At 47.2% G+C, this 21,969-nt stretch overlaps 1 protein-coding gene across 2 annotated transcripts in view; it reads left to right on the top strand.

The window, feature by feature from the left end:
* The window catches only part of COL5A1 (collagen type V alpha 1 chain), a 142,251-nt gene that overhangs the window by 91,914 nt on the left and 28,368 nt on the right, over nucleotides 1-21,969 (top strand). For both annotated transcript variants that reach the window (XM_030461190.1, XM_030461191.1), the window contains exons 20-35: nucleotides 1,159-1,203; nucleotides 3,631-3,684; nucleotides 4,728-4,772; nucleotides 5,325-5,378; nucleotides 5,631-5,675; nucleotides 6,589-6,642; nucleotides 9,002-9,046; nucleotides 9,703-9,756; nucleotides 11,189-11,233; nucleotides 13,021-13,074; nucleotides 14,643-14,750; nucleotides 15,308-15,361; nucleotides 16,547-16,600; nucleotides 20,565-20,609; nucleotides 20,885-20,938; nucleotides 21,850-21,894. In XM_030461190.1, coding sequence (XP_030317050.1) covers nucleotides 1,159-1,203; nucleotides 3,631-3,684; nucleotides 4,728-4,772; nucleotides 5,325-5,378; nucleotides 5,631-5,675; nucleotides 6,589-6,642; nucleotides 9,002-9,046; nucleotides 9,703-9,756; nucleotides 11,189-11,233; nucleotides 13,021-13,074; nucleotides 14,643-14,750; nucleotides 15,308-15,361; nucleotides 16,547-16,600; nucleotides 20,565-20,609; nucleotides 20,885-20,938; nucleotides 21,850-21,894 — 855 coding nt within the window. The remainder of the gene's footprint in view (nucleotides 1-1,158; nucleotides 1,204-3,630; nucleotides 3,685-4,727; nucleotides 4,773-5,324; nucleotides 5,379-5,630; nucleotides 5,676-6,588; nucleotides 6,643-9,001; nucleotides 9,047-9,702; nucleotides 9,757-11,188; nucleotides 11,234-13,020; nucleotides 13,075-14,642; nucleotides 14,751-15,307; nucleotides 15,362-16,546; nucleotides 16,601-20,564; nucleotides 20,610-20,884; nucleotides 20,939-21,849; nucleotides 21,895-21,969) is intronic.

Consider the following 21,969-nt stretch of genomic DNA (forward strand, 5'->3'; position numbering starts at 1 on the left):
TTTTTTTTTTTTTTTTTAAAAGAAGATATTTTTAGGAAACTCATTTTTTGTTAGAAAAAAAATACCACAAGGGAAACTTTCATCCTCTGGGTGGGCAAACTGTCACTGCTGGATTCTGAAGATCCAGCAAGACCTAGGGAACAGAAATTCCAGGCAGATGTGGGAATCAAAGGTGAAGATGTTCACATCTCCTTCCACACTGCTCAGTCAATAGTTGTAGGGTTTTAGCAAAGCTCCAACAAGGTGATTACAGGTCTGGAAGGGTTGGTTTAAGAGGAGAAGTTGAAAAGGCTGAATCCATCTCTGTGAGGAGCCTGTGGTTTAATCAGAGGAGTCAGTATGGATTTCCCAGGTTCTTAGCCTGGATGGGTTCTTTCCACCTTTGGCTATTTATTTCCCCTGTGAAAACCAGACAACATCATCTTCCTCACCTTGAGGCTGGGAGGATGATTTAATTGCAGCTATAAAGGGCTTTGAAGTTGGAAAGAGCAAACCAGTGTTTTGTGGGAAAAGAGCAAATGTCTGGAGAACTTTAATCCTAGAGAGAAAAAGAATTCAAGGGATGAGAGAGAGAAGCTCCGAGGTTAGAACTGGGAAGAAGAGCACAAGTTGTATCAGCAGGAGAGGTTTTACAGGGGTTGGCTGCTGGGATTGACTTCCTAAGAGGGAGCCTCAGGTTTTGGGTGATTTAAAAACAACTCAGTGGAAGGACCAATCCTCAGCTGGGGTGTCAGCAGGAGATGGCAGAGGAGGGATGAGCCTCTGGTTCATCTGAGGAGCCCTGATTTGGCTCAGTCCCATTCCCAGGGCTGTGCTCCATCCCTTTCAGTGCTAAAGCTTATGGTTATTGACTCACGTGCCCTGAATTGTTTCTACTCTATCTTGTCTATTAGCAAAATCCATCTTTATAAACATCAAGGTGAATTATGAAGGATCCTTACAGCATTTCTAATCCTCAGTACATTCTGCACACACAGGATTAGTCTCCAGGCTTAGGAGATCTCCCTTATGCACAGCCACCCTTTCATTACTCCAGGGGAGCTGGGTTTCTCTGTGATTATTATTTAACAAGAATACAAGCCCTGTGATGTGACTGAAATATAACTGGTTTGTTCTGTCTCTTTTGCTGCTTCTCTCTGCACCTTTGTTGCTGAGCAGGGAGATGATGGAGAAGTTGGACCCAGAGGTCTGCCTGGAGAACCTGTGAGTATCTGAGCTCACACATCTCTGGACATACAGCAGCTCTGCTTTGGTCAGGGTCTTGACACCATAATGATGGTTTAGAGGTCCCAGGGGGAAGATTTTCAGGTGCTAAGCAAGAGCCCTGAGTTCCTGCAGGGGCTGAGCATCTCTCGTTTGAAGATCCATGTGAATGATTTAGAGAGAATCTGGGGTTTAACAACTTTGATTTGATTTTTTTTTTTCATTAAGATGATTTAATTTCATTTCTCCAAAGAGAAATTCTCATTAATTTTTTTTTTTTGGTCACTGGCTAGACCTTGTAAATACAAAGCATAGCTTAGGTTGGCCTCACCTCTTTCCTGCATGTATCCTTCTTCCTACTTTGAGATTCAGGTAAATAGGTTGGGGTAGAAATTATGCATGGTAAATACATATAAAATACAGTTTTCATGAGTGCACAAAGCAAACTCCAGTGAGAAAAGGTTTTTTTTCCTCCCTGGCAGCAATGAGCCACGTGGCTCCCTTGCCCATACACTCAGCTCTGTGCAGTGTGAGTGATCCCTTTTAAATCTTAGGCTGAAATCCTGGCAGAATTAAGCTCAAGGGACTTCAGTGGGGTCAATATTCTGTGCACAGTGCACAAAACTTCATAAATCTGCAGGGTGTCCATTGGCTGCCACTGGAGCAGCCAAGCCAGGGCTAGGGAAGGAGGGGGGGATCCTGGGATTAGTAAGGTTTGAAGGAGATGCTGCTGATGTAGGACAAAAAGCTCCTGACCAACCTGAAGTAATACTCTCAGGGAATATTCCACTGAAAAGAAAGAGTTGGTTTGTTAATTTGAGTCTCTGAAAGCAATTTTTCCCCAACACTGAATATTTTTTTCCTTTTATTGGCAATGATAAATTCAGCTTCTGTGTGTCTGTAGATTTTCATGTATAGTACAGTTGTTGGCTGCTTATTTCATCCAAAATGCATTTCCTTTGTTATGACAAGAACATTATCTATCATTTGCCACTGGCTTTGCTTTCAAAATGTCTCATTTTGCTGTTCTGAGGCCCAACGTGGTGGCCTGAGAGTAATTGATGGGAAGTGTTGGCCACACTTCATGTGAGGAAGGGAAGGGTTGGCATTTAGGGACTCACTGGAACTAAATTATAGACGAGATGTCTGATTAACTTCTGGGAAAGATTAATCAACCCAGCTCTCTCCTTAGCACATGTCTAAGCAATAACTTATGGGTTATTAACTTCTTCAAAGCCTTTATGTGCTCAGGTAACGCAGTAACAAAAGAGGGACTTAAATGATGATGGTGGATGCAGGGAAGTGGAGATTTCCTTCCAGTTCCCACCAGCAGCTGAGAGGAACAGATTTTCAGCAAAGTTTTCAGCAAAGCTTCAGCCTGGATGAAGGTCTCCAGTGGGACAGACCACCCAGTGGGTGCATCCACTTGATGTGATGCAAACCATGTTCTTTTTCTTCACGGGATCAAAACCCCCAGAGCCTCCAAGATCAGCCCCGTTCCTGCTGTCTCCTGTTTTCTCCTGTAGCATTTAGTTTTGATTCCTCTGTGCTCTCTGCATCATAAAAAGGGATGTGTGATATTAGAGCAGGCAGATAAAACTGCCCATCAGTCAAGGACCATTTTGCTCTGTGACAGGGGATGAGCAGCATCCTTGCAGCCCAGAGTTCCCCCATGGTCCCTGATTTAAGAGCTTGTGTTGAAGAGAGGAGCTTGCAGTGCTGACAAGACCCCATCCATTCCTTTCACTACAAACCCTCCTGAAGGCTCAGGGAGCTGGGGGGGGAGGGTTTCTGAAGCTTCCTATTGAACCAAGACAATTCTTCTGCCATGTCTTGGCTTATTCAGTGTGATGCTCCCATCCTAGCAGTTTACACAAAGGTGGTGAGAGGTTAAACCTGGTGAGAAAGCTAGAAATGGAAAGAAAGTACTGGGAGACCAAGAGTCCTGACTGCTTAAGGTTTAAGAACCAAATGCATCTGAGAATGTACACTGACACTGCAAGCCTAGAAACCTTTCCCAGCCCTGCTAAGTTGTGTAGATTGTCAGTGATGAAAATGAGACTGGAGAGGTTTTGAAATGTTGACCCTAATGATCCATTACCAGTACCAGGTCATTTGTAGTAAAAGTCCCTGGCTGTAAAGTGGTTTGCATCATGTGCCAATCCAGGAAAAGGATTAAATTAATAGTAAAAAAAAACCAGTCTCAGTGGGCCTTCTTCCAGTGCAAAGCATAAATACCTGTGCCTATATGACTGATCCTACAACTCAAGGATATGTGCACACAGGGTTTCTGTTGCTGCTTTGGAAACCAAGAAAGCTGCTGGGGTTGCACACCCAGCAACCCCGTGCATGAACAACCCCCCATCCAACCTCCCAGCAGTACTGGGCAGGACTGGAAACTCTAATCCCATTTCTTTCCCCCAACAGGGACCCCGTGGACTACTGGGACCAAAGGGGCCACCAGGACCCCCGGGGCCACCGGTGAGTTCCTGGGGGCAAAGCACCCTGTGCCCTGTAATAAAACTGTGATGTGATACATTTGTGCAATGAAAACAAGTGGTGGTCACAAGAAATTCTGGCTTCAAGTCCCCATTTTCAGCAGTGCCACTGAAGGCAGGAGGAGGCTTGGCCCACCTGAGTAAATATCAGTGCTTTGCTCAGGCTGGAAGGGAAGGATGGGTGTTATTAACACCCTGCCTTTGCCATTAACTCTGGCCTGAGGGCTGGGGAGACTTTCAAGCAGTTTGTTCATGTTTCTGGTGAAAGCCAAAGAAAGAACAGGCAGTTTTTCATTGGGGAAGGAGTCACCTTATCTGTCCTGTGCTGCTGGAAGTGCTGATGCAGGAGCTCCCTCCCTAAATCACTGCAGCTCACTGAAGCCCCCGAGCTTAAAAACCCAAACCCAGGCTGCCTGCTGAAGCCAGAGGGGTCAGCATTGAAATGGGAGCTTTGTGAAGCCCTTGACCTCTCCTGGGACACAAAAACATCTTTGCTTTGAGCTCCTGGTCCTGCTGAAATTTAATGAGGGTTCAGGATCTGCTGCCAAACTCTCTCATGCTGCTCCAGCGTGAGATTACACCTGGATAAGTTGTCCCAGCAGAGCAAAATGATGACAGGAGAACCCCCAGGGGGACATCTCCAGGTGAACCCCTTAATATGAGGGTGCTCAGGGGGTGTTTGACCCCAGGGTTGCCTTTGGTTTGGCATGAAGTGGTTTCTTTTTATTTGCTGCTCCCCTCCTGCTCCCTGTGGGCAGCTGGGATTTGCCAGGATTTGCTCAGCCTGGTGCTGATTCTGCCTCCCAGGCAAGTTAAACCAGTGGGGAAGGCACTGAAATGGCTTTTTCCAGTGTAAACTGGGCCCATGGAATTGACCACTTCACTAAACCCCTTTGAAAACCCATTCACTTTTCTAGGGTATGAAACCCTCCTGAGGTTTTGGTATTTTTGTGGCAATTTCTCTGCATTCCTGGTGCAAAATCAGGAGCTATTTTCTTAGTGCTGTTTTTGTAAATCCTTTCTCAGGGTGTGGCTGGCATGGATGGACAAACAGGTCCCAAGGGGAATGTGGTAAGTTCTTATTGCAGATTCCACCAACGGTTCAGATATTCTAGAGAGGTAAATGGAAAATGTGCTCTATTAAATTAGATCTGCTAATCACTAATTGCTTTTTAGCCTGGTCTAGATTCTTAGCAGGGCCTGTGAAAACCACACAGGGTATTCTCCTACAGCAAATGGATGTTAATATATTATAATTTCTGATGGAATTACCCATTATTTCCCCACGAAAGAGCAAACGTTTTGCCTGAGATGTGTGTTGTTCTAATGAACACCAAAATACAGTCACTTAACTGGGGGGGGGGGAATCTTTATGTGCTTTGTACTGATCAGATGGAGTGGACTCCCTGCAGAAGATGGGGCTCCATGTCCATGCAGATGAGTGAGTGTGCCCTGGAATAACATTCCCTCTCCCTGCCCCAGGCTGGAGAGAAGTTTTTTCCCTTTCCCAGGAGCTGTTGGGTCCTGGCGCTGGGTTAGGGAGGGTGACAAGAGGGTGTGAGGATGCTCGAGGAAGCCCTGGCTCTGCTCTCATCTTCCCTGCCTTCTGCTCTGCCCTTGCAGGGTCCTCAAGGTGAGCCAGGTCCCCCAGGACAGCAGGGTAACCCAGGGGCTCAGGTAAGAGGCCAACATTTTTTCCATTTTTTCCATCCCCCATGATGATGGGTGATGATCAAAGAAATGATCATTTGAAACAAGCCTGAAATCAGCTGGGGACAAATGAATGGAGCTGGGGAAATCCCCATCCAGCAGAGGCACAAGAAGGATGCTCAGCTCAGTGCTCAGTGCTCTGGCACTGCCAGAATGCATTTGGAAGGAGTCACTTCTTTCTTAATGACCCCTTTTTTAATTTTTTTTTCCTTCTCACAGGGTCTTCCAGGTCCACAAGGAGCAATCGGTCCCCCGGGAGAGAAAGTGAGTTTGAATTCTGCAGCTCTGCCCTCAACCAACTCTTGCCATAAATATGCAATTCCTACTTCAGCTGCTCCTTTGCCCCATATGCAACATCTGTTTGCAGCTGTGGCCATGCAAGCCTAATGCCTCTCATTCCAGACAGGAGAGAGACAAGAGAGCAGGGTTTACCTCTAAGTCATAATATTTGCATTCACTTCCCCTCTGACAAGAAACATTTTGAAGGCAGCTTAAGGTAAAACTTTAGGAGAGGGCTGAAAAATTGTCTTTTTTTCTCTGGGCTAAATGCCTGGAAGTCTGAGCAGGATGGTAATGGGAAGAACCCAGAGATTTGGCTGACTCAGCCCAGATCCTCTCCCTCTGCCTCCTCCCTGCTGGTTCTGACCCATTCCTGTTGATGTGGGGTAGGTGCTGGCCTTGGGACATCCCTGGGACCATCAGGGTTTAAAGAAGGGTTTTAAACAAGGTTTTGTCTACAGAGGTGTAATTCCCTGGGTGTTTGCTCAGCTTCTGCTGAGCAGGGACATGGAGTGCATCCCAGGAGGATCCCCTGCTTGTGTTGGAGTAAACTCAGATTGTAGGGAATTCTCCCAGGAGCAGTTCTGCTGGATAAAGGGCTCTCTGGTTTTGAGTCACCCTGTCCCAGTAGCAGCTCCTCTGTGGTGCCAGCAGTCAGGGAGCTGAATCCTGTTGGTCCCTGGGAGGTGCCAGCACCCTGCAGCATCCCAGGATGCTGGAACAGCTCTGCCCACAGAAATAAGCAGACACCCTCCAAGTCAGGGCAGCTTTTCCAGCAGGCTCAGCTCTCTGCAGCCTTTCTCAGCTAGGAAAAGCAAGAAATGTGTCTCAAATGCCCCATCCTCCCACTTTCTGGAGACTGATCATTGCAGTTCTCAATTTTCTGTTTGTTTTTTAGGGACCTCTGGGCAAACCTGGGCTTCCTGGCATGCCTGGTGCTGATGGGCCTCCGGTGAGTCCTCACCTCCTGCATCTCTGCTTGGCAGGAGGGCTGCAGGGTCTGATCCTGCACCCATCCACCCTGGGCTTCCCCATGGGCTTTTCTGAAGCACACGAGGTCCCAGGTTTCAGCTGGGTTGCAGGGTTTGGATTTGAGAAGATTTCTGTCCCTGCCCCAAGCTTTGCTCAGCCTTACAGCCCAGCACTGGGTGCTTCTCACCATCTCTTTGGGCCTCTTTTCCCCCTCCTCCTGTTTTTCCTCTCTGTTTTACATAGGTTGGCAGCTCCATCAGGTAGGTGGGTGTCCTGTGTGTGGATTTATGCACAGAGTGGTCCTTGTGTGGCTCGGGGTTGCTGGGCACTGCTGTGGAACAGTGATAAGGAGAGGCTGAAATTGCATGTCAGTGCTGGATCCTTGCAGCTTCCTCCTAATCCCACCTTAAACATCATTTGCTCCTTGAGCTGGAAATTGCTCCTAAATATCTCTCTGGCTTTCAAACCTGATCTCATTTTTACACACCTCAGAGGCACCTGGTTTGAAGAGGGACAAATGTAAAATAGTTGCAGCCCACTGGTGCCAGTGCAGAGCCCAGCAAGAAGAAAACTGACATTTCCCACCTTGGGATGACCAAGCCTATGGAGAGGCATTTCAAACATCCCTCTGAGTCAACAGAGCAGCTCAAGCAGAGCCCAGAACATCTCTCAGGCTGTAGTTTTGGGTGTGAAATTCCTCCAGCAGCCTCCAGGGAAGTTCAGCTGGAGAAGATGCTGGGGCTGTTGCTCTCCAGGCTGTACAAGACCTGCAAGCTGAGCACTTCTGTGTGCATGGAATCCTTTGGCACAGGGGGCCCTGCAGTTTGCAGACAGTTGGTAGGTTTGTAAGCATTTGGGTTGATCTTTCCAAGGACAAAACCCCCCCCACCTGTGTTTTCTTCAGAGAACTCAGCCTTGGAAAATAACTGGAAATCCCTGAAGCATCTCACCAGCCAAGCCAACCAAGGTGTTCATCAGTTTTTTGTCTTATTAACCAAATTAGTTAATTAAAACCAAAACTGGTTAATAAAACCAATAATTGGTTAATAAAACCAATTTGGTCTAAGACCAATTTTTGGTCTTAGTTTTGGTTTTAATTCCCTTCTTAGGAATTAAGAAGGGCAGTTTGAAAATGGTGAGGGTTTAGTGCAGAGTGGACAAAAGCTTTTGAAATCTTGCATTTTGCCTGCCCCAGGGTACAGAGATCAGGAGCTGCATGGTGAGAGGATCCCCTTTGGGCACTGATGCCCTTGTTGCTATTTAAACCCAGAGGACAAAGTCAAAGAGTGTTTTCTGGTACATTTTGTCACTGTCAGTATGACAGCTGTCATTTTCTTTATTCAACCTGCTTGGTTTAGGAAATCCAGCTTGTCTGACACTCCTGTTCTGAAGACTGATGATGGCAAATACTCTTCTGATTTTCCTTTTTATATTGCTAGCAAGTATTGGTGTATTTAAAGGAGATTTCAGAAGTAAAGAAACCATGAAGTGCAGAAGGTCACTGGGGCTTTAGAGCAGCTGGATGCAAAGGTCCCAGGGTGGGCAGTGAGTGGGGGCTTATTGCTTCCATACAGACAGTTCCAACCAAAGGATCATCTTCCATCCTGGCTCCATCTTGGTCCTGACAGCAGGGAAATGAACACTAAAAACTGCTTCCTTGGATTTCCCCCATTCCTCACTAACCCTCCAAGCTGAGGCAATTCACACTTCTGTTTTCTCCTGACTTCAGCCCAGCCCAAGTATTTCTAAAGGCTCTAAAATGAGAATGTGTTGGAAACACTTGGATGTTGACTTGTTCAGCATCAAATCCTTAGAGGAATGCTGGCCCCCAGCCAGGCAGCAGCCTTCTAGCAGGGATGTTAGCTGAGCATTTGTCATGAGATCTTGTAATGGACTTAGTAATTAGGAAGTTAATGAGGGGTTCTGACCAGTCTGAGCATTTTGTGACCTTGACAAGTTTTGCCAACACGTGGAGTTAATTTTCTCTCTTTTCCTATCTGCAAAATCTATGCACTGCTTGCTGCTGAACTCACCCAGGTGTTCTGATATGTGAAAAATGCTGCAAAATGGTTGCTGCTGCTCTGCTGAAAGGTGGCAAAGAGAAAAAGTATAAATAACCAGGTAGAATACCACCAAGGACCCAAATGATGCTCTCCCCCTTTTGGGGAAAGCTTACTCTTGCAACTTGGCTTCAGGGGCCCAATTGTCAGTAAGAGTTTGCTGGAGAGCAGCTGTTCCCTTACAAAGAAATCAGAGCTGCCTGAGCCAGCTTGTTGGCTTCTGAAGCATTAAACATGCACTAAACCCCTTTTCCTCTTCTCTTTGTCCTTTATTAATAGGGTCACCCTGGCAAGGAAGGTCCTCCTGGAGAGAAGGGGAGCCAGGTAGGTTTCAAGCATCCTCCCATCACTGCTAAGGGGAAGGTAGCTGGCTGGAGAGGGATCTCCAAGGAGCTCTGGAGGTGCCAAGAAGCAAATCCTATTGAAATCTGAAAGCTGAGCCCAGCTTTCATCTGCTTGGGAGTCTCTTCTGGTGCCTGGGTTGGTCTTTTCTCAACTTCTCCCAAATTCTCTGGCAAGTGGCTCTCCATAGCCCAGCAGATGTGATGGAAGAGTGCAGGGGAAGCCTTTTCTTAATCAGACACAAATCCATCCCTTTCATGGCAGAGAGGATGCAGAAAATAAATCTTTTTTAATTCCTGGTTTTCTTTTTTCCCCCCTCCTCCTCAGAGTCCTTCTTTAACAATATAGTTGAGAACACTGCTGGAGGCTGAAGTCCTCAAATCACAGGGTTCTCCTTCTGTCCAGGAGATTTACCATCTGCATTCCCCCTGGGTCTCGTTCAGCTGAAACCCATGACATTTGTCACAACTCTTTGGGTAGAGCACAGTTGGGTTTGCTGGGCATCTGCTGGGAACACAACCCAAGGCCACAGCCATTTGTCTGGATCTTTGTTTTCCACCCTTTTTCCTTCGTGCTGCACCTTTGTCTTGTGATTTCCTGGTGTTCTTCTCATTTGCATTTTCTTTCCCCCTCCCCAGGGCCCCCCAGGTCCTCAGGGCCCCATTGGTTATCCAGGACCACGGGGAGTCAAGGTAAGGAGGAGGCAGAAGTGGTGTCCAGGGTTGTTCAGTTGGAGTTTTCCAGTTTTTCTGGAGGTGCCAATGGGCACAGATGCTCTACCAGGATGTTCAGAGCCACAGATGCTCTACCAGGATGTTCAGAGCCACAAGTAACCAGATTTACAGGCAAGCCTTGGTCCAATGTCTTCTCACAAGTCCCCTCCTCTCCAGTAACCTCTCCCAGCATCACTTGGCAGAGATTTCTCTTTTAATTCTTTCTGAGTGTGGCTCAGTCCCATTCCAATCGTTTCCAGTTTACAACTAATGTAAATCTCTGCCAGAATGTGAAAACTTTAACAAGGCTTGTTAATAAAACCAAATAGCCTATTACTCAAACAAAGCAAGCTTTTCATGCTCCTGCTCCAAGCCTTGTTAGACAAAGCTTCTGTGTCTCAGCAATGTGCATTTCCATGGAATTCCAGCTTTTTCCTTGCTCCTGCTGCCTGCAGCACTTGCATACTGATAAAAAGCTGGTATTTTCTGGGTATTTTGGGGGGTATTTTTTGTCCCTGTTCAACTCTGGCTATAATGCCCATCAGAATGGATTAGTTCAGGTGCATCCTGCATCCCCAATGAATCTGCAGGGATCTGTGCTGGTAGGTGCAAACACAGCTTGGGGACTGGCCAGAGGTGACATTAAGCCCTCTTAAAGCTTCTTGCATATTTTTTCAGTAGCAGAAACTTTCCTGCCTTCAAAATGTAAGCAGGATGTATTCAGCCAAAGCAAGCTTTCATCTCCTTTCTTGCAAGATTGCAGATTGAGATGTAGTGGTCCATTAGGGAATGGTTTGCTGTTGTGTTTACCACTAAAGTGGAACTGTTCCACATTAAAATTATCTCAAGAAAGTGTGTCAGGCACTGAAGTTGTCATGCATACAGACAAGGATTTGCTTCTGACAAGCAGCTTTCTATTAACTTCACTTTGGAGGAAAAAAAAAAAACCTGCATGTTGTGGGGTTTGCAGGTATAAATAACTGAATTCTTGCCTCGTTTACTGGAACCCTGTCATGCTGCATGATTTTTGATTTAATTTTAATTATGCTTTGTCTTGACATGCTAAGGGAAAGAAATAATTAAAATACCTCAAGCAAAATATTATTCCTTGGAAAAAAAAAAAACTTCTATTTTTTTATTGTAAGAGTTGCATTGCACAGGACAGCTGGTGAAGAAACCTGAGGGGGATATTTTAACCCAAGAGGCAAGGTAGATGTGAAACATGAAGGTCCAAGGGGTTTGGGCTGGTGCCATAGCAGGGGTCAGATCCTGACTGCACTCAGGCTGAGCACCAGGACTTGGTGAAGCTTTGGGGAGTTTCTGCACCAGGTCCCCAATGGCCCTGCAGTCCTGTCACTTTTTTTTCCCTCTCCCTCTGGTGCCTCTAACATTTTGTTTTCTCTCTTGTAAGGGAGCAGATGGTGTTCGTGGATTGAAAGGCACGAAAGGTGAAAAGGTGAGTTAGCACTGAGCATTTGATTTTCTGCAGCTTTCTACAGTTGATTTGCTTCCAAGACACATCTTGGCTTCGAGCTGGGAGCAGTGGAGTCTCCTTGGTGTGCTCAGGTTCCCAGCAGTTTGCTGGGCACAGGCAGCTCAGCCTCCAACATTGAGATGATTTCCTCCTGACAAAATCTGCAGCCTGAGTGATCCAGGGGAGCTGAAGGGTCTGTGGGGTTTTTGAGCTGGTTGGGCCCAGTTCTGTTTAATATCTTTATTGATGATTTAGATGAGAGGATTGAGTCCATCATCAGCAAATTCACAGATGACACCAAGCTGGGGGGGAGTGTGGATCAGCTGGAAGGCAGGAGGGCTCTGCAGAGGGACCTGGAGAGACTGGAGAGTTGGGATGATCCCAAGGGGATGAGGTTCAACATTCCAAGTGCCGGGTCCTGCACTTTGGCCACAACAACCCCATGGGGAGCTCCAGGCTGGGCACAGAGTGGCAGAAAGGGAGCTGGGAGTCTGGATTGCCAGGAAGGTGACCATGAGCCAGCAGTGTGCCCAGGTGGCCAAGAAGGCCAATGGCATCCTGGGCTGGCTCAGAAACAGCGTGGCCAGCAGGTCCAGGGAAGGGATTCTGCCCCTGTGCTCAGCTCTGGGGAGGCCACAGCTTGAGTCCTGTGTCCAGTTCTGGGCCCCTCAGCTCAGGAAGGAGATTGAGGTGCTGGAGCAGGTCCAGAGAAGAGCAAGGAGGCTGTGAAGGGATCCAGCAGAATTGCTGTGAGGAAGGGCTGAGGGAGCTGGGGGTGTTGAGGCTGGAGAAGAGGAGGCTCAGGGGAGACCTCATCACTCTCTCCAACTCCCTGAAAGGAGGTTGGAGCCAGGGGGGGGTTGGGCTCTTTTCCCAGGCACCTCTCAGCAAGACAAGAGGGCAGGGTCTCAAGTTGTGCCAGGGGAGGTTTAGGTTGGAGATTCAAAAGAATTTCTTTCTGGAGAGGGTGATCAGGCATTGGAATGGGCTGCCCAGGGAAGTAGTGGATTCTCCGTGTCTGGAGATCTTTCCAAAGAGCCTGGATGTGGCACTGAGTGCCATGGGCTGGGAACCACGGGGGGAGCGGATCAAGGGTTGGACTTGATGAGCTCTGCGGTCCCTTCCAACCCAGCCCATTCTAGGATTCTATGATTTTATGATATGCTGCCCAGCCTGGTCACAGAGCTCTGTGTTCCTTCAGTCCTTCCCCCAGCAATTCAGCAGCAAAATTGACAGTTTTAGCAAGTGAATCCTGGCAGGGACCTTCCCAACTTGAAGAGTCTTTCTGGGACCTGCATCTTCATTGCCTCTGGGAGATGTGCTGTAGGATGAAACACATTATTGATTTCAGCTCTGCAATTAAACCTCCTTGGCTGAAAGAAATGCTGCCACTGTCCTGGAGGTTGCCTCAAAAGCCTGGTGTAAAACATCCTCCGTGCAACTAAAAGCAGTTGTACTGCAGGAGTAATTGGTTCCCAGGACTGACACAGTGGGGTTATTCATGTCAGGTCACATCTGGGATCTTGACTTGCAGGCAGGGCAGGGTGTAGGGAATATTTGCTGGGATGGGATCCCTTGGGGACCTCAGCACTCACAGCCTGCCTGGGTTTCCATCCCTATTTGTGCACACCAAAACCACAGAAACCAACGTGATGGGCTCTGTGGGGACCTGACCTTGTTCCCCTGGGTAGGACCAATACAGTGAGGCTGGAGAATTTTCCTTTTTCCCATCTATACACTTTGTCTGCTTTTTCCTCTCTCTTATTTAGGGTGAAGATGGCTTCCCTGGCTTCAAAGGTGACATGGGCATCAAAGGAGACAGGGTAAGAGCCTCTGAGTGATGTAGTCTGGGGGTGTTTTACCTCTCAATCCTGTGTCTTATCATGCAAGTTCAGCTGGGGGAGAGCAACAAGGTGGGGACATGTTGGAGTCCTTCTGCTTCGTGTGATCCTGAGGCAAGAACACAGGAATTTCATGTTCATGTCAAGCAGAGCAGCTGTAAATCTCTGAATTTGCTAATCCCATGTATCAGGGAAAGTAAAACTGAGTAAGCAGAGGGCCCTGTCTGACTGCTTTTGATTGCTTAGAAGACTGGATTATTCAGCTGAATTACACTTTCTCCCCCCAGTATCTCTTTTCTCCCATAATATTAAATCTTGGGGCTGGTAGGTATCTTTATTTGCTGAGCATAATGTGCTTCCATAGCATCAGTGTGAAGGGTGAAGCTGCCAGGAACACACTTGGATGGAAAGCAAAGCAGAGCTGTGACAAGTGCCCAAGCTCTGTCAGACTCCAGCAGCAGGACAGGTTTTCCACCCAGGATTTTGCTTCTAAAATCAGTGGAACACAGAAACCACCAGAACCCCCAGATCCTGCTCAGATGTGGGCAGCCCCTGCCCCAGCAGCATGTCTGTTCATCCTTGATGCCTTTGGGGACAGGCTTCTTTTCATCTCCTGAGTGATGTGGTACCCAGGGGTTGGTGTTCCTCCAAGGTCTGAAGCCCTCGCAGGAATCAAGAGCTCTCCCATCACTCATACTCACGTTCAGAGGCAAAAAAAGTGCTTTGCACCAAGGCTTCTAGATGTAGGTGTCAAATCCTCCATTTCTCCTGGTGTATAATTGTGTAATTGAAGAGCTGAAACAACTTCGAGTTTCCTCAGGCCCCTCTTCTTGCCAAGGAAGAAAGAATGAAGGTGACATCGTGGGGAGGTGACTCCTGTCCTTGCCAAGTGCAGGGAGACAAAAGCTCCTGCAAACAGAGCTCCTGACTCCTCTTCCCACCAACAAACTCCCTGTGGTTTATGGGGAATGCTGAAAAGCCAAGGGGTGCTCAAAAGCCTCCCAGAGAAATCTGCATCCACTTTCTGGAGAGCTGAGAAAGGAGCTGCCTGTGTTTGAGGCACAGAAGCTTCTCCTGTGACCCTGTGTGACAAAGTGACAACTGTTGTTTTGTGTCCCCACAATTCACAGCAGTAGCTCAGTCCTCTCCCCTCTCAAATCTCCCAACCATTTGTAGCACCAAAGCTCCAGCCTTGCCTGTCTTCTCCAGTTGCCTGGTGCAAGCCTGAGTTTGACACTTCCCAAGGTTTGCTCATCTCTCACGGTGCCCCGGGGGGACCAGGAGGTGTCTCAGAAATGTGCTGCAACCACACCTGCTGAAGGATGCTTTGGGGGAGAGGTGGAAAAATGGGGGCACAGGGAAAGATGGGTGTTGTGGGAGATGGTAACCTTAATAACTCTCTGCAATTCACTTCGGGACATTCTCTGAGCCTCTGGGTGAAGATTTTCAGCTCTCAGGGTATCTGATTGCAGCCAGGAGTCTCTTGCTGCCAGCAAACACAAAGGGTTGGGACCTGCCTGCCCCATCCAAGCTTTTCTTGTGCTTAACAGGGGGAAATTGGCCCTCCTGGTCCCCGAGGTGAGGATGGTCCAGAAGGTCCCAAAGGTCGCTCTGGCCCCAATGGAGATCCTGGTCCTCTTGGTCTTGCTGGAGAGAAGGTGAGACTCAAGGATAAAACCTCCCTGGGGTTTTAACCATAAATCCTCCTTTTCTTTGGGTGTCTCAGGTGGGTGGCCCAGGGCAGTGTCCAGCATGGGGGTGGTGGTTTTATGGCAGAGGGATGAAGAGGAGCTGCAGGATCCTTGTGTGCTGGAGATGGTTTTACTGCAGCAGTGGAACTTGAGCTCCTGCAGTCATTGGTCTCTTTATCTCTGTGGGTACAATGTCTTGAAAATATACCAGAGGACAAGAAAGTGGAGAAATTAAAAGTATGGTGGCCTCCAGTCTAATTTCCAGGTGCACCCAGTTGAAAAAAAATGAAAAAGAAAAATAAATCAGAGCAAAAAATAACCATTCCCTGCTGGGTCCCTGACCCGTTTGCTCTGCAGAGGATGCAGAGGATGCTCCCAGTGCCCTGATGCCTCCATTCCATGGCACCTCTGCTTGGCTATTGACTTCTCTGCCCTTGGCATCTCCCCTTTCCCCTGGTGCAGCTCTGGAATTGCTGCTGAGGTCTCTCTTGCCCACACTTAACACACTTTTCTTTGTGTTTCAGGGAAAACTTGGAGTTCCAGGACTGCCTGGCTACCCGGGCAGGCAGGGCCCAAAGGTAACTGGGATGGATTGGGTGAACTGGGGTGTGCTGGGGGGATGCTCTGAGGGGGATGCCAACCAGAGCTAATGGGACGAGGGGGAATGGCAGCGTCCCCCACCCAGGCAGGACAAGTTTGTAAATGGGTAAAAAAAAGCTGGTGCAAATCAGTGCCTGGTTCTGCAGCATCTCAGTCTCCTGAAAGCAGTGGGATGGAGCTCTGGGGATGATAGGAACAGTCTCCCCATGAGCTTTCCTGCTTATAACAGGCATAATAGTCCTCCTTGTATTATGTTCTGTGTTTTTTTAAAGATCTGTGCTGGCGTTAACTAATTAATTAAGGAGACTAGCTAATGAATCAGGGTCTCCCTGCAATTAAAATAAAACTGCAGTTTGCAGCTTTTCAAACATCTTTTCCATCTTATCTACACGCCCACCTTCATTTGGGCCATTTTCAACTGTTCTTTTTTAATTAAAACTGTGAATTCCACTACACAGATTAAGGCTGCAGCCCAGTTTTTACACACCCTGGAGACTTCAGAAACTTATGTTTTTGTTAACTTTGTTTTTTTTTTAAGAATCATGTTTTATTATTCATGTTCACTGCTTGGAAAAAAACCAGCAGGCTTGTTTAACACTGAGATATTTATCTGCAAGAAATTGTTTCCTGGTTGTGGTGTTGATGGTTTTTTTTGTCAATTTGTGTTACATCTGGAGTAGGAGTTTGGTTGGTTGGCTGGTTGGGTTGTTTTTTTTTTCATTTCTTTGACTAATTCCTATTTTAAGCAGCTATTGTCCAGGCACTCACATCAAAAATGAACAGACCAGGAGTTAAATTTTCATGTGCAACACTGACTTTGGAGCTAAAACCCAAAACCTGCCTGTTCCCCAGGCATAGGCACAACCTTGGGCTTTTGCAGTGACTCCTAATGAAGCATGGACTTCTTTTTTTTATTTTTTCTTTTTTTCCTGCTGTTATTTTTGGAAGAAATTTAGTTTCTTGAGGTCATTTCAGGCCTGGCTTTTGTTCTGTTTTCATTCGAGGAAGGTTTAAAAAGAAAAGGGTTGGGAGTTGTGGATGTCAGGGGGTGCTGGCTGGGGGTTATTCCAGGCCAGTGGGTGCCTGGTGTGGGTGGGCAGAGCTGCTGCTGCCCCTTTCTGTCTCTTGAGCCACTCTCTTTCTTTTTTCTTTTTTTCCCCAAGGGCTCAATTGGCTTCCCAGGATTTCCAGGAGCCAACGGAGAGAAGGGCACACGGGTAAGGGCCACTTTGCTGATTTGGGGGGATTTTTCCCCTTCCAAACAAAGGTCCTTGAGCAGGTGGGGAATGCAGGCAGCTGCTGGGCTGATGCTCTGCTTGTTTTTGGTCAAAGAGGATGCTCTAAGAAGGGTCATCCCAGCTCCTTACACCCCCCTGGAGCAGGGCTGGGGAGAGGCTCCTGGTTCCAGCTGTTGGGAGAGGAGGAGGATGCCAGGAATAGCCCTGTCAGCTCTGCAGGCTCCAGCTTCCCAATTAAACTCCGTGAATATTTCCCTCAAGATATTTTAAGAGATTTCTCAGAACCTCAGAATCCTTCCCTGGCTGTCAGGCTGTGCTCAGGGCCCGAAGAGCTTTTTAATTAATGGTAATTATTAGAAAGGGGGGAATCTGTTCAGAAGCAGCACAAAGCATCTCTAGCTCAACTTGAGATTCAAAGTGTGCAGATGAAAACCTTTTTCTCAGTTTCTCCTTTTAACAAGAACTGCTCTAAATTCATCAAAACCCTCCAAATGTTGGTCACCACCTCTCACCCCACCTCCCCAGCTTTTGCTCCCAAGTGGGGATTGTCTGAATTCCCTGCTGATTTTTGTGTTTTGTGGAAGCCACGCTTGAATTAGGGGATTCAGAGTACAAACATAAAGTTATTTTCTGCACCAGCTCTGGTCCCAGGGACAAAAAGGGGGAGTGAGGAGAGGGAGTGGAATTAGTTTCCTTGTTACTCTCATTTAAATACAAATGACTTCTAACAGAAGTGTGTGATAGAAGCCCAGAAAATATAAATCACTTCACACTACTTTAATATCATGCCACTGAAATTTGGGTTTTATCCACACCCCCTGCCCCCCTTTCTTTTTTTCCACTGAATAATTCTCATTTCATCCTCTGCTGTGGGTGGGAGGAGGGATGCCATGAATCAGGCAGCTGCCACGACAGCCTTAAATTCACTGTAGCCCTATAATTACCCAACCACCTTATCAAATATACAGCAATAGAAGCTCTGGGCTGGATTTTTGGGTGGTGTAAAAGAGGGAGGCAAAAAGCAGGGTAGAGAGGAGACCAAAGAGCCACATCCCTCTTGCTCCATCTTTTCTGGTGGGATGGAGAGCCAGATGGTTGGGATGGGAAAGCTTTCAGGGATGGGAAACCTTTCAAAGAGCGGAAGAGACACCAGGATGAGGTTGGTGATGTGATTGGAACAGCTCCTCAAAGGTTCAGCTGGTTGGATTTTGGCAATGTCCAGGCTGAGAGGGACTGAGGAGGCAGCAGGATTGCTGGGAAGAGTCCCAAGTCCAGGATCTCTGGTGTAAAGGAAAAAGTTGGGAATTAGGGGGGTTTTGTGTGTGGGGAGCTGGGGCAGGGCCTGGCATCCCAATCCCTAAGTCATGCACATAGAAAATACAGAAATACCTGGGTTAATTTTATGGTAATTTTAATTTTTCTCTCTCTCTCTCTCTCTCCAATGTGTGGTGGGACCATTTCTGCCTTTTTACTCCAAACCCAGCAGCTTGCACTTGTTTTTGCTCCCAAGTATCCACTTTGAAATAAGTGAAAAGCAATTATATAGAGAATGATAGACTGAGCTGGGATCTTACCACACAACCAAATGGAGACCATCAACAGAATTTAAGCCTTTCTGAGTTAGACTTGATAAATCCCCTTCTGTTTCTCCTGAGACGGCTGAATTTGTTTTTTTTATGAGGATGTCTCCATAAATATAGGCAAGAAAGGGAGTTTCTAAGATTTGTTGCTCCAGTACACTGTGAAGTAACCCAATTTGCAGCTAAAACAACCAAAATACATTTGTTTGTCTTTTCTTTGTACACAGCATTACTGTTCTCCTGCTCCACGCAATTGTTTATGTGTCCAACAGAATGTGAATCACACGTTTTTCTTACAGTCATCATCCTTTAGGAATGGAACTAAGCTTTCCAGCTCATTACTTCAGCAATCCAAGTCGTCTTCCCAACTCATTTAATATTAAACAAAAGGGTAAAACCCAAAGGTCCAGGAGAAGAACCAGCCAGCAGCTGAATTTTGGTGCTGGCAGAGACTGCCAAGAGCTTCCCAAACTGCAAACCACCACTTTATGGCTGGTCAGCTGTAAAATGGGCTTGGAAGCATTAAAAAGGGAAGGGGGAAAAAGTCTGTTTGGGGAGAAAAGTCACCTGTTAAATATTCCCAGGCTTGTGGGGAGCAGTGCCTGGCCAAGGGACCATTCTCACCTTGCAGCTTGGGGGAGCTCCCTGGGATGTTTTCAAAACCTGATCATAAAAGCAATAGTTAGATGTGAATAAGTAGCCTTATTTTTAGAGTTAATAGGGCTCTGCCATTAGCAGAGGGTAATAGATCTCCCTGCTTGCTTGGTCTGACAGAGCTTTGGGGAAGGGGGAGAGGGTGGATGTATGAAAATCCAACCATTTCTTTGGGTGCCTAGAAAATAATCTGAATTTAGAAGCTTTTCCCTCCGTATGCCTGTTTGAAAAATATAGGTCTGTGTACATTTACAGCGCTATATAAACTCTTTGCAGCAGCACAGGGTGCTGTATGCATGATTAATGATACCAATAAGCAGGGGGAAAATTTGCTTAAAAATAGAATTGAGGAAGAAGGAGAGGAGTGTGTGGGGCTACCTGCAGGGAGGTGCCACATCCTCCTCTCTGCCTGCTCTGAATTGAGCCTCCTCTAGCTAAAGAAAAACTAACTGGAGGCCTTGAAAATTATTTTTGTAATTAATTCAAAACTGGTATGGCAGCAAGGTTTACTAAACAGAGCTGCAGAACAAGGAGGATTCAGCAGGACTAATTTTAGTAGCTTGAAGAAAGTTGATTGTAAAGTTTTCCAGCTCCTGTTTCATCTTTGCCTGGTTAATGAGTGCCAAATACGAGAAGACAAGATTATGAGATGATGGATTTGGGGCAGAAAATGGCAAATTCTATTTTCAGCATGCTGGGTCCCTTCCATAGAAAGCAACTCCTTCTCTTCTCTCTTTTAATAGGGGATTGGTAAAAATAGCAGGTCCAAAGGAAGAATGTTAAACCTGGGGGTGGTTTTCTGGTAACTTGACACTAGGCAAAAGAGCATTTTCAGGGAGTGAACTCCAGGCTATTAGTTTTCTTTTAGGCATAGGGTAATGGAGCTTAATGTGATGCCAGATTTAGGACCCAGCAGTCTCAGTCTTTTTTCTGTCAGAATTAATCAGAATCCCCCATTGCAGGGAGCTGAGTGCATCTGTCACATCCCATGAGCCTGCTCTGCAAACCAATGTTCTTCAATGACTTGTTTAGCACCACAGAGATGAAGGAAGATTTGTAAATAGGTGGAGCAGCTTAATGGGGTTGGGTGGCATAAAAGAAGTGCTCAGAGCAGGACCACTGCTCTGCCACTGCCACTCCTGAAATATTTCCCAGTCCAGGTGATGCAAAACCTGTGTGTAGGGGGGGAATTCTGCCCAGGTCCTGGCTGGGGTGAGGACTTTCCCCTCCTCTGGAGCTGGGTGAAGGGATGAGCAGAGATTGGTGGGGGGAAAAAAAAAAAGGAAGGTGGTGTTATAAGTTTGGGGGGTGGAAGATTTAAAGATTTAAAAAGGGTTTGGGGTTTTTTTTGGCTGTGGTATGTTAGCTGGATTTTAGGAGGCTGCCTGGGGAGAGTGGGTGGCCTCCTCTTTGCAAGTCTTTGTGGGTTTTGAAGCACTTGGGATGCTTAAGAAATTGCTTCCCTCAGCTGGTTGGTGTCACCTGGGGGTTGGGGTTACCATCTAAACCTGCCCAAGCATTCTAAATTCCAATAAATACAAGAAGCTCAAGATGAAAGCAAAGCTGCTGTGGTCCTTCTCACTGCAAAGGAGAACCAGGGAGATTCTGGGGATGGTTCCTGTGCAGAAGGCTCCACTGTGGGCTCCCCAGCTGTGAGCTCAGCCTCAAGGTCTCTCACCTTACTCCTCTTCATTTCTTTTTTGTTCCAGGGCACACCTGGCAAACCAGGTCCAAGGGGGCAGCGTGGTCCCACGGTAAGGATCCATTTCCTCCTCCTTCAAAGCCTGTTAAGCTCAGGAGAAAGTGTGATTTGATTTCTGTCCTCACTGGGTAGGATCTGGTTGTCAGCAGTTAAAGCCACACAGTGATGTTCAAGGTCATTGCAAGATCAGAGCTCCAGGAGCAGTGATGGAGACTTCTGGGGGGTGGCTCATTGATGTGATGTGACACTTGAGTGCTTTGTCTGGCCACAGTGCAGTGCTGGGGGTAGGAAGAAGGGCTAAAATGTCATCTTTTGTGTGTTTTTAAGGGTCCACGTGGGGAGAGAGGCCCTAGGGGAAGCACTGGGAAACCTGGCCCAAAGGTAAGGTTTTGAGGAGTCTGTTGGAATTGTTCTAAAAAGTGTTGGTGTAAGAAACCACCTGGTTTGTTGCCCTCCATCTCCCTTTTCTCCTGATCTTCATTACCCAACCAAATGGCTTATAACTCATCCTTAAATCCTATGCACAGGTCCTGAGGATGTGCTGACCCACATCTCAGTCAATTAAGAGCCACTGCAACCAGGAGCGGAGGGGTTTCCCCCATGTCAGGGACCAGCACAACCCTGCCATCCACTGTCACTTCTCCTAAGCCCTGTTTTTTGCCATTTTGGTGACATTTGAACCACCTTGGGCTGAGCCATGGAGAAGGGGCACACATTGCTGGGGGTCTGCAGGACCTTGCTGAGCCACTTTTCACGCAGGCCTTGCGCCCACAATTGGTCCCTTGGCAAACCAGGGATTCTTTTTATTTTTTTTTTTTTTTTTTTTTTCCTTTTTTGCCTGCCAATCTGGAGGCAATCTCAGCTCCAAAACCTGGTGCAGAAACCCACGAAGTGCCCACCAAGTGTTGGGCACGAGGGAAGCAAAGCTTTGGTAGCTGCGCCGCCAGCTTTAAAAATAAATGTCTCAGCTTTGTGTCGGGATGAATTTTTGATAAACACCTCGTCTGTGTGGCAGCATTTATCTCTCTGAGGGAGGCTGTTATCTGATGGAAATATCCTGAGCTCACTGACGTTATCTTTCCTGGATTTTTATGAAGCAACATGGGGGGAATGAGCAGCTGCTCGTTTGTCACTGGCGGCTGCGCCTGATGGAGAATTATTAATAGAGAGGAGCAGGGGGAGCTGGTGGGGTGTCCCCTGGGGCTTTGGTGCCATTTGACCTCTTTGTGCACAGCAGCTCTGATGGTGGGGATGTATTTTTAATGGTCTGTTGTTTTGTTTCTTTGTAAAAGGGCAACTCTGGTGGTGATGGCCCCCCTGGTCCTCCTGGTGAAAGGGTAAGAGGTGGTGGGTGCTAAAACAGGGGGCTCAGGGCTCAGTGTCTCTCTGTAACCCAGCAGATGAGGAGGGCT

Source organism: Calypte anna, chromosome 17, assembly GCF_003957555.1.
Source record: "Calypte anna isolate BGI_N300 chromosome 17, bCalAnn1_v1.p, whole genome shotgun sequence".
NCBI classification, from domain to species: Eukaryota; Metazoa; Chordata; class Aves; order Apodiformes; family Trochilidae; genus Calypte; species Calypte anna.